The sequence below is a fragment of the Ursus arctos genome, unplaced genomic scaffold, assembly GCF_023065955.2.
Source record: "Ursus arctos isolate Adak ecotype North America unplaced genomic scaffold, UrsArc2.0 scaffold_29, whole genome shotgun sequence".
Lineage (NCBI taxonomy): Eukaryota > Metazoa > Chordata > Mammalia > Carnivora > Ursidae > Ursus > Ursus arctos.
The window spans coordinates 7527520-7539940 of NW_026622974.1; the positions used below are offsets into that span (position 1 = coordinate 7527520).

Here is a 12421-nt window from a genome sequence, read left to right on the forward strand (position 1 = left end):
TCACATTCTCCCTGGGAGTTAAGAGAGAACCCAGAGTGTGGATTATGATGACACCAAGGTCAAAAGTGCTGTCACTTGTGGGTAACATTTTGTCTTATGGAAGGATACAGTGCTCTTTGGTATTATGAGGCCATGTGCTGTAGCCAGAAGTCCTAGGTTCAAATTGTGCCTCCAACACTTACTAGCTGTGTGATCTTGAGTTAGTCACTCCACTCAGTCCCTCCAAGCTCCATTGTTCTCATTTGTAAAATAGGAATAAAATAGAAACAAACTGAACACACCGGACTAAATGTGTTTATGAGACTAAAGTAAATGGATAGAGAGATGAGCTCAGGAAGTGAGCGGCATATAGTAACGGCTCAGGTGACAAAAGGTCTTACTGTTGGTTTCTAGAAAGTAATAGGCATGTTGTTAAGAAAATAGGTAGTTTATACAAGTTGTACCAATGTCAGTAACAGCCTTTAGCCATTTATTAAAATACCGAAAAATGGTATACCAAGAGGTGTGAGACCCAGAGCAGCATTTGTGGGGAAGGGTCTTATTTTTTTTCTTAATTTGAGTATAGTTGACACAGAACATTAGTTTGAGGCGTACAACATAGTGATTCGAGAGTCTACACGTTATGTGGTACTCACCACCAGTGTTAGCTGTCCTGTTCCATCACTCTTCCGATACCATTGACTATAGTTCTTATACTGTGCCTTTCTTCTCCATGACGTGTTCATTCCATAACTGAAAGCCTGTATCTCCTGCTCCCTTCACCCATTCTGCCCGTCTCCCCACCCCCGTCCCCACTGGCAACCACCAGTTTGTTCTCAGAGTGGCATTGTTGAGTGCTGTCCAGGGTCCTCCATCAGAGCAAAATCCCTAGCCAGAACGCCACCTAGAAAGGTAAGCAACTGTGGGGGTTACCTCCTGCCATGGTCTAAATGATTGTGTCTCCAACAAATTCATATGGTACAATGCTAATATCCAAAGTTGATGGCATTAAGAGTGAGGCCTTTGGGAGGTGATTAGGTCATGAGGCGGGAACCTTCATGAATGGGATTACTATTCTCATAAGGGAGCCCACAGACATGCCTCACCCCTTCCACCATATTGACACAGCTAGAAGGTGGTGGCTGGGCAAAACACGACCACAGCTACATTCTGAACTCCATTCTCTTCACCTGACCACCATGCCAGCTTCCCCTCAAATGCTGTCGTCCCACCCCTAACTGCTTGTCCTCCGAAATACTAAATTGAGACAGTCTGTCCCCTGGCCACAGCCTTCTGCCCTCTTGGGTCTCTCTCTATTTGTTCCCACTACACTGATTCTTCAACTTCACAGGGAACCCAGTTCCCCAGCTGACTATTCCTTCTTTTTGGCCTTCTTCTGCGTCCGCTTCCTTCCCTCTCCTTAGGTTACTGTCAACCACACTTATCTCTCCTGCCACACATTCCTCCAGTGGTCAAAGTCCCAATTTGCATTAATTCTATTTTTCCAGCTGTCTTGCAGGCTGATGGAAGATCCTTGAGAGCTCAAACACAAAACTGCCATGGCATTTCATCACGAAAATATCTCCCCTCCCCTCATTGCTGCTCCCACGTCTCCATTCCCTCACTCTCAGGAAATAACTCACCTTCCACTTGACAGGGAAAATAAAATCCACCAAATGAGAATTTGCTCAATTTCCTGCTACTGCCCCTACCCTGAGTCCTTCCTCTTTTCTTCTTTCAGAGTGAAATATGTCACCTTCCTATCTCCTGTCTACAGCTAATTCTTGTGTGTGGATCTCTATACCTCTCATCTCAGAGGTGTTCCCAAAAAACTTATCTTCTCTATTTCCTGTTATTTCAACGTATTTCCCTCTACATGCTTCTTCCCATAGGCATTGAAACATGCTACTGTCTCCCCTGTATAAAAGAAAGGGAGGGAGGGAGAGAGAGAGAAGAGGAAAGAAGGCAGGAAGGAGGAGAGGAAGGAAGGAATAAAAGAAGGAAGGAAGGAAGGAAGGAAGGAAGGAAGGAAGGAAGGAAGGAAGGAGGGAAAGAAGGAAATCCTTTCATGTCCCCTTCCAAACACCACTCTCTCTTTTCTCCCCTTCACGGGAAAACCCCTTCTGTGTTATGTGGGTGTGTCTGTTTCTCTCCTCCTACGCCTTCTTCAGCATACTGCGTGTGCAACAGCAAGTCTATTCTTCAACTGTGTTTACATGGGCTTCAGGTAGAAAAAGTACAACAAGATCCACTGTGACTTTGAAAACCTGCCTCCTAAGATTGGGCCACAAGTTCAACATCTACCCAGATCTTGACAAGCATTTGACATCAGGGTACTCTCTGGAAGTCAATTCAAAGGATAAGGGCTTGATCATCTTGTGCCTCCATGCAAGTCCACCCTACAAGGACATGCCTTCAAGTTCATCAACTGCAAGCGAGATTTCTTCCACGTCCACTGTTGGCTCACCAGTAGCATCTTCAAGCTCTGATTACACTCCAAGCATTACCACTACCAGTGGTGATAGGCCAATAGATAGAAGGATAGATTCCCTAGGATTCCAGAGTAAGATCATGCCTCCTGCAGCTAAAAACTATTTATCATTTGAAAACCAGCTCCTAACATACTTCTAAGCCTCCAATGCCTAAATATGCCAAGTGAGCATTTGACCAGAGCTACGCATCATGAACTGGGTATTGTTATATTTACCAAGTATTTTATCAGCAGCAATCCATTATACAATGAATATGGTCCATTTGGGATCAGGTTTGAGCAAGTCCAGAAGTCAGTTACATAAACAGGTCATCACTTACCTCTGTTAGGCTGATGGATCTCTCTTAATTCACACCTTTGGCCCATTGGGTATGACTAGCTGACAGAGGAGAGAAAAAATCTTGGGCCTGGATGACATATTGGTTGGCTTGATATGATGGAGCAAACTAGTTGACTTCTACTCCACTCAGCCACATTCAAGAGTGTCCCCAAAGGACAGTGGTGAGGGGAAATTCTCCCACCGGGCAGAGTTTTGAGCAGTATATACTTGGCCATGTCCTTTGTGTGGAGGGAGAAATAGTCTGAGGTAAGAATATACGTAGACTCTTAGGCAATGGCAAAAAGTTTGGTTGGTTGATCGAGACCTGAAAGAAAATTTGGACAATGGCTGACAAGATGGAGGCTCTCACCAAAGCTGACATAGCCACTGCCCCAGCTGAATGCCTGACTACCAGAAGAGGGCAATCCTGAGTTCTTACTCACCATCCCTCAAGGGGAGAGCCAGCCACTTCGAACTCTTTACCCTGGACAAAGCCGTGATTTAGATATATAATATAAAATCCCAGGCCAGGGAAATAAAAAGATATGGGACCTCCAAATATATTTCTTTTACCATTATTTTATTTTTACCATTTTTACCAAAGGTCAATGGATCTCCTGTGTCTGCATTCTTTTTTAAAGCGCATAAACTTGCCAGCTAACATTTTTCCTTACCAAGCAGGAATATGGAGATAAACACTAGCCCTGGGTGGCTGCAAATTCAGCTGAAGTGCATATTAGAAGCAAATAGTGTTTCATTGTGGGTCTCGGCTGTTCGGGAGGACACGTCTGCCCTAAGAACACTCCTGCCATAATTAGCAGACCCTGCCAGGTCTTCTAAGCTGCTTCCTTCATCCCCCCAGTTTCTAGACCCCAAACCCGCTAAGCTAACCTGCAAGCTGGTAGCTAAGCTTCAGAATCGCTGTATTAGTCTGGAAGAGTTAATGCACTCCGGAGTACTTAATTTCTCCTAGGGAGTCATCTGCTCATTGGTTGGAAATAGATGACTAAGCAATCATTATCAACTCTGCAGGATCATTCTAGCACAGGGGAGCAAATAATCCAGAAGACGACATGCACACAAAGCTTATTTATTGTGAAATAAAGGAGGCAAGCAGCATTTTACTGACTATTAGACGACAAATCACGACATCACTGATCATTCTGTTACTAGTGTCGTATGTTTCCCCCGGGGCATGACGGGATTTCTTTTCAGGGTTTTATAGTAAATATTTCAGGCAGAAGTCCTAAGTAGTACATTCAAATGCTGTTATTTGCCTTGACATCCCTTTATCTGTGTTTCTACCCACAAAAATATTACCTCTTCACCTATAACTATTATTGCCTTGAATCAAAAGAGTGCTTTCACCTTCATTAAAATACGAATCAGTGTATCAATCAGCATACCTTTACTGAATACACCTTATACAGAGGGCGCTGTCCTAGGTATAGCTGGGCACAGAATGAGTGTAAGACATGCTCCTTGTCTTCGCAGGTCTTAGAAAACTATCATTTTATGCAGTGTTTCAGCACTAGTCCTGTTTACCATAAAGAATTATATTAATAGAACTTAAGAATTCCAATTGCCAGGTGAGAATCATATTAGGAAAACCAAAAAATTTCCAGAAATTACTATTTAATATTTTCTTAGAGTCAAAGACGTTCAGCCTTTTTCAAAATAGAAATTTAAGTATGTTGCCTTCACAGTTTACTAAGATCTTCATTCAAGTGGCATTATTTCTATTTAAAGTTTTAATACTGTTATGCATGAAACCCAATTACAACTCCTAGGGAAATGTCTCTTATTTAAATCGTTTAAACGTTTTCTGTAAACCATGTATTCAGATCTCGTATCGGTGAGAGTGCTGTCAGATTCTTGGTCTACTCTGACGTTACCAAACACACCTACCACTTAGACATTCTCTTGAACTAAATCCTAAAACAAAGCTAAGCAGTATGTTTTAGTAGAGCTCAGGTCTAGATGCTGCCAGGTTAGTGGATGGGACAATCACTCTTCCAGAAGGCCCTGGGCCTCTTTAGGCCCAACAGATGTCATTTTCTTTGTTTAAATTCAATCCGGCATTGTCCTTCTGGCTGTTGGACACCCACCAAATGGAGAGGACTCTAAAAGCAGAAATGCAGAAGAAATATAGAAATTAAGAGACATAAGTTTTTAGAAAAAGTTTTATTCAAGTGTTATTATCTCTAAAAGTACAAAGTCTAGGTTTAGAAGACCAGAAGTGTTTGCTTGATGTGTCTTATAATGTCAAGCATCAATTTTAGTCTTCCATTCAAGGAACAGAACATTTGCAACCTGTTCCATCAGCCTTGAGGGTGGGGGAAGATCTTGAGTAAGGAAAAGACAATCAGTCCAATTTAAGTCATCAGTCTATTGTCAGATTTGAATACACAAGACACAGCATGGGCTTCTTAACAAGGAGATTCTGAGGGGAGTTGATTGAACAAGGTGCAGGGTTGCCATGGACTCCTTGAAATTGCAACCACAAATTTGTGGTTATGAAAAGTTATGTACTTTTCTAGAAAGGGATCCATAGGTTTCATGAGATTATCTGAGGATTCATGACACCCCAAAAAGCAAAACAGAACAAAACCAACCAACCAAACAAGCAAAACTTCACTATATTAGCAAAAATGTGCTTGCTTGTGCAAGAGAATTGAAGTTGGTCTTATAAATGCTTCAAAATGAACAGCCCCCATTGCCAGCATCTGGACAAGGCTGCCTGATCATGGATCTTGGAAAGCTTTATAATATTTGCTTAGTGTTTGGTTCTTAATGAGAGTTAAAATTAATTTCCTAAGACCCTTTGAGATAAAATAAAACACTGGGCTTCTGCAAAATTAAAATTGGGGGTTCTAGCATTTGATTTTTGTTACTATGACAAGCATATTACTTTGGGGAAGCCGATTTCCAATCCCAAAGATGCCCCCATGCTTGACAAGAGCGTTCAGAACATGCTCTAGCAGCCCATCCCCTCCCATCTCCTACAAGAGCCTGGTAATTTGAAGGTCATTTCTTGTATTTTTTGATCACCTCATTTTACAATTTATTAAAACAAGTCCAATAATTACATAATTTCAATTCATCTCTTTCTAGAATAAGAATTATGAAATGAAATGCCCTTTGAGAGCAGGAGAATTCGCTTAGACATACTTTTTACAAAGTGAGATAATATTTTCCCCCTTTTTTAAAGATAATATTTCTTGAAAAATGTCCTTAGAAGTGCTAAAACAGAAATAGAATGTGTGTAGAATAGTATAATAAATATAACAAATGGAATTCTCGGCTAGGTAGAAAGTACTGGGCAAAATCTTGCCTGAGGAGCTGGTGAAAATTACTGATTGCTAGGCTTAGGTGTTACACGGTTTTGACAAATGTCAATTCTTCTTTCTTTTTTTTTTTTAAAGATTTTATTTATTTATTTGACAGAGATAGAGACAGCCAGCGAGAGAGGGAACACAAGCAGGGGGAGTGGGAGAGGAAGAACAAAGTCAATCTTCTAATCTGATAAGGCGTTCTTGTGTCCTCTCACTGGTGGGAACATATTTGTTTTTTTTTTTTAAAGATTTTTTATTTATTTATTCGACAGAGACAGAGACAGCCAGCGAGAGAGGGAACACAAGCAGGGGGAGCGGGAGAGGAAGAAGCAGGCTCCTAGCGGAGGAGCCTGATGTGGGGCTCGATCCCACAACGCTGGGATCACGCCCTGAGCCGAAGGCAGACGCTTAACCGCTGTGCCACCCAGGCGCCCCAGTGGGAACATATTTGGATGGGGAACCCGTCCTGGGCAAAATTGTGACATCCACCTCGGTGAACCAGGAGCTGCTATTTCATGGGTATATGCCTGGCTCCGATCCTCATTTTGATAATAAAACTATACTTGCTGAGAACCTTTGTGAAGGGTTTTTTGATTTCCCTTTCATCGTACGATTTCGAGGGCTCTTCATCCCTGGTAGTTAGTGTACTCAAAATAGAAGTGCAAAAGAAATCGGGGGAAAGTGCTGAAATGTGCATATTTATGAGTGATATAATATTGTCTGTGTCACTTAGCACTTACATAATTTCTATTGAAATGTCACCCAAGAGTTTTATTTATCCCTCCATACATTAGCCTTATTATATCAAGAGTGAATCAAAGCACAACATGCTATGTGAATAGCCCTGAAATTGCAATGCTTAATTTCTGAGCTTTACCCTCAGTTGACACAGCACATTTTATCCAGAGTCTTCAAAATGACTTCCGAACATCTGGAATTAAGTTGAACTTGCCCTGTTTCCTAGGACAGTGGTCCTCAAAGAGTGTTATCCAGACCAGCAGCATCGCCAGCACTGGGAACTGGTTAAAAATGCGAATTATTGCCTTCCCCAGATGTCCTAGATCAGGAACTCTGGGGATGGGGCCCAGTACTCTGTGTTCTAAAAAGCCCCCTACCTTCCAGGTCATTTTGATATTTGTGCCAGTTTGAAAGCCATTGGTCTAGGAGAACAGACCAATAGAAACACAGAGGAGTTCAATGATGACACTATTCGATGGGCAGAGGTAGGAATAAGGTCACAGCCTTTTCATTTTGCTTACTGTCTTTACTGTTGCTCACTGTCTGCTGTTTTCTTCCATGCCATTGCCTCCCAAATGGACCAAGGGCTATGACTTGCCTCTAAAACCGATGGTTCAGTTTGGGACCCATAGACGTGCCTCTCTAGGGAAACAAGCCCAACATCAAGGCCATGTCTATTTAGCACAGGGAACAGGATCAAAATTGGTGAATTCACTGAGGGCCTCCTTAACACTCTAAGGGGTGGGAACACCGCTATTCGGTCCTGGTCTTATGGTACCATGGCATATACAGTAGATCCAGAAGTAAGGGAATAAAGAGGGTATCTTCTCAGTCTTGTTCTATGTAAGACACCTGTTAAGATCAAGTCTAGGTAAGGAAATTAGCAGCTTACCTCTAGTAATTAAAACCAAGGGGTTAGAATTTACACCAAATTCAAAAACCATGATAGTCAAAATTCTGAAAACATTTACCTGTTTTGGTAATGGATCCAGAAGACTACAGTCATATTTATAAAGTATTAAAATAATACATATTTGAATCTGTAACAGAGCAAACCACCTGAAAGAAAAATATAATATTGTCACTTGGTTGTGAAAGATGCATAAATATCTACCAAGAGAGAATATCTAGAAAGTACACATATTTCAGAGCAAGTATGCTCTTCTTCACAATATGAACTTCTGCCATTAAAAGGTGAGAGTAAGGAAGAACTTACTCTTTTCTTTTATAATACTGTCTACTCCAGAGGATAGCTGGGATGATTAAATTGCTTAAAATATATGTAAAGTGCTTAGCCAGTGGAAGCACTCAATAAATGAGAGCCCAGGTCTCTCTTCAAAGTTTTAGATCAATGCTTCCCATCATGGTAGCCATTAGCTACATGTGGCTATTTAAACTTAAATAAATTAAAATTAAACAAAATGATAAATTTCAGTTCCTCAGTTGCATTAGCCATATTTCAAGTACTCAATAGTGATATGTGGCTACTGGTCTCCATACTGGACAGTACATCTTTAGAACATTTTGCATGATCACAGAAAGGTCTATTGGACACTCTCGTCTGACCTAGACTCTTATTGCCCACTAGAAATTACTGCCTAAATGTTCATAGGCAAATACCTACCCATAACTACCCCATTACTACCAAATTCCCCATTAAATACCACATTTATTATTCCTTTTGCAATCCTTCACTCAGATGTCTCCATACTTTTCAATCATACACCCTGATAATGAAATTTTTGAGCACACCCGACAATATACTGATACTCGTTAACTTATAAAGTATATACACATACTACTGTATTAGTTTACTATATACTTTGTAAGACACACAAATAGAAACTAAAAATATAGAGAACAGTATAAATGGAATTCTGCTGTTTTCTTGTTGCATCTCAGTGCATTATTTTGAGCTCTCCTAGGGGTAAGCAATGCCTGTTAGCGGTCCCAATTCTTAATGAATACAACCATTCCAACAGGTCATAAAATTGGAAGTCATCATAGACTCAGTTCTCTTTTTCACTCTCTATATTCAATTAGGCACTGAGTCCTTTTGTTCTAGCTTCTAAATACTACCCAATCCCTCTCCTTCTTGTCTTATCTCCGGTCCCTCCACTACTGCCTCACTGCGGTTCTTCATGACTGGTCTCCTGGATTACTAAAATAGCTTAGCTTCCAGATTAATCTTCCTGCTTCCAGTTTCACTTTGCTCCACTTTATCCTTCACTCTACCATTGGAGTGAACTTCCTAAAACATAAATCTATCATTATTCCTCATTTTACACACACACACACACACACACACACACACATTATCGGTCAATGCTCCCTATTTTCTTCCAAATGCCGTAAGAGAACACACACAGCCTTTGAACATATGCCCCCATCTATCTCCCTAGCTTCCTCCCCACTGACTCCTCTTTGAAACCCATGCTCTAACTACCCTGTATACCTAACATTTCCTGAATGGTGATGCTGTCTGTTGCAAGCCCTTTCCCTGTCTCCTCCTCTGAAGGCATTCTCTGACCACTTGCTTCTGCGATGAGGTGCCCCTCCTCTCCACTTCTGTGGTCCCCTGTGCACATCTCAGCCATAGCATCTATTGCACTGAATTGCAATTGCTTGTTAGCCATTTCTCTCCTAGAGGAGGAATGGTACTGTTGGGACTTATCAGTGAGAGCACACTACTGATCCCTAATCATGTTATGAATGTAATGGAATGAATGAATGAATTAGTAGATGATGGGAAGAGATGCCTTCCATAAAACAAAATCAATTTCCTGCCCTTTCCAGCTTTCTTTCTTCTCCGTGTTTCTGTGGCACTTTACATATTCCTCCACCAATGTCCTACCTACAATGTGACTTTACCTTACCATATTACAGTTGATTGTTTGCATGCCTGTACCCCTTATGAATGACAGTACTCACAAACAGTGGGAACCATTGTTCCACTGAATCCTCAAGATTTATTGAGTGACTGAATATGAATTATCTCATATTCATCTCAGGTAATTGTATTTGTTTCCTACTAGTATTCTTGAAACATCTTGTCTATATTTTACTTCAAATGAAATCTGGAGTACTCCAGGTGTGGTTAAAACCCATCTGGATAACACATCACTTCTTCACAAATATTTATGATGGGAATTTAACCCTACTTACTTATATGTGCTAAAAACAATTTATTCTAAGAGACTATCAATGTCTATGAGATAAACTGAGGGCCTCAGAGGGGAGGGGGGTGGGGGAATGGGATAGGCTGGTGATGGGTAGTAAGGAGGGCACATATTGCATGGTGCACTGGGTGTTATACGCAACTAATGAATCATCGAACTTTATATCGGAAGCTGGGGATGTACTGTATGGTGACTAACATAATATAATAAAAATCATTTAAAAAGAAAAAAAATTTAAATAAATAAATAAATAAATAATCCCCCCAAAAAACCCCAAAACATATACAATATTGACTGATTTGATTCCAAGAGCAATTCTAAGAAAAAGCAATTCTGCTAATTTGTGTGCAGGTTCAGAATTTCTCACAACTAAATTTTTGTCAAACTTCTAACAAAATGGAACTTCTACTTCTGGTCATATCCTTCCCTAAATAACTCAAAAACAGAGTAAGATTTACAGTGTAGGATGGAAATTCCCAAGAGAAAAGAACTAAGTGAGGTGAGCCCTGCAATCTCCAACTCACTGTCCGTGGCAGTTTCCAGGTCACAGTGCAAGGAGGGGAAAGCCCACACAGACCTGACAGTCTCCCTAAATTAAAAAGGACAGATTTCAAAATTCAGAGACTAGAATTTGGAGGAAAGACTAAAAGAGAGGAGGGAGTTTCACAGAGAGAGCAAGAGTGCTTCAGAGAAATACGTGGGGGTTTCCTTGGGTATTTGGCTGAGTACTGATCTCAGCATGTGGGAGGAAACTACTGAGGTGGAGATAAAGATGAGAAAGAAAGCTAAGGAGAGCAATAAGGTGAATAGAGCCCAGGGCTCCCACAGGATACTAAGCCTGCGTTCCCACATGCAAGAGTGGGAAGATCTTATAACACCTGGACAACTGAATAGTCTTTACAAGGTCATCGCCTTGGAAGTGATAACATCTTATCTTAAAATTAAATGCCACTCCTGCTTTACCTTAACAAAGCTTACGAACAAGTCTTGAAAAGTTGTTTTTCTGAGCAACTAACTATATGCCACGGTAAAGCCTAAAACTAAAAGAATACAATAAAATCTAGTATCTGTGACTCTTAAAATTAATGTCCTGAATTTGTTCAAAAAATGACCGTGCCAAGAAGAAACAGGGAAACATGGCACATGAGTAAGAGAAAAATCATTTAAAAGAAATAGACTCTGAAATGACAGATATTGGAGACAGCCAGTTAGATATAATCCGGATGTTCAAAAAGGTAGAAGCTCAATGAAGAAAGAAATGGAAAATTTAAAATTTAAAATTTAAAAAAATAAAAAAAAATCAAACCAAACTTCTAACAATGAAAAAGGCTCTTCAATGAAAATACACTGGATGCGATGAACAGACGATAAGACCCTGCAAAAGAAAAGATCATGGAACTCAATAAAACAATGGAAAATATCAAAAATGAAGTACATAGATTAAAAAGACCAAAAAAAGAAATAAATAGCGTATAAGTAACCTACAAAATAATATCAAGGAGTATAACATACACGTAATTTGGAGATGCAAATAGGTGTGCAGGAAAAATATTTGAAGAAAAAATGGCTGAAACATTTTCAAATTTGTTAAAACTATTAATTTACAGAGCTAAGAAACACAATGAACCCAAAGCAAAAGAAACATAAAGAAAACAATTCCAAGGCAAATAATAATCAAATTGTTGGAAAACAGGGACGCCTGAGTGGCTCAGTCAGTTACGCATCTGCCTTTGGCTCAGGTCACAATCCCATGGTCCTGGGATAGAGTCCACATGGGGCTCCTTGCTCAGCAGGGAGCCCACTTCTCCCTCTGCCTGCCGCTCCCCCTGCTTGTGCTCTCTCTCTCTCTCTTGCTCACTCTCTCTCTCTGATAAATAAATAAAATATTTTAAAAAAATTGTTGGAAAACAGTGACAAAGAAAAAAAAATCTTAAAAGCAGCTGGGGGGGTGGAGGTGGGGGAAGACACAATAAATAAATAAATTTAAATGATAACAGACTTCTCATCAGAAACCATGAAAGCCAGAAGACAACAAAACATCTTTGAAAATTTGAAAGAAAAAAGTAAACATTGTTCTTTATAATAATACACTACTCTATTGTGAGAGAGACCATCCTTGATAATTTGAGAATAATATTTAATTTCCTCTTTATAGATTTAGAGCATACTATCTTTTTTTTTTTAAAAAAAAAGATTTTATTTATTTATTTGACAGAGATGGAGACAGCCAGCGAGAGAGGGAACACAAGCAGGGGGAGTGGGAGAGGAAGAAGCAGGCTCACAGCGGAGGCCTGATGCGGGGCTCGATCCCAGAACGCTGGGATCACGCCCTGAGCCGAAGGCAGACGCTTAACGACTGAGCCACCCAGGCGCCCCTAGA

The 12421-nt window shown here is 40.4% G+C and overlaps 1 protein-coding gene across 6 annotated transcripts in view; it reads right to left on the reverse strand.

Moving 5' to 3' along the window:
- Positions 1 to 3863: 3863 nt before the first annotated feature.
- Positions 3864 to 12421, reverse strand: part of LOC113261234 (24-hydroxycholesterol 7-alpha-hydroxylase) — a 90917-nt gene continuing 82359 nt past the window's right edge. For 5 of the 6 annotated variants that reach the window (XM_057304011.1, XM_026507312.4, XM_057304010.1 and 2 more), the window contains 2 exons: positions 7834 to 7921; positions 3864 to 4912 (listed from right to left, as the gene is read on the reverse strand). In XM_057304011.1, the coding sequence (XP_057159994.1) occupies positions 4841 to 4912; positions 7834 to 7921 (160 nt within the window). In that variant the 3' untranslated portion in view covers positions 3864 to 4840. Of the gene's footprint in view, positions 4913 to 7833; positions 7922 to 11352; positions 11417 to 12421 lie in introns of those variants that run through there. The other variant, XM_048219746.2, reaches the window with a different exon arrangement.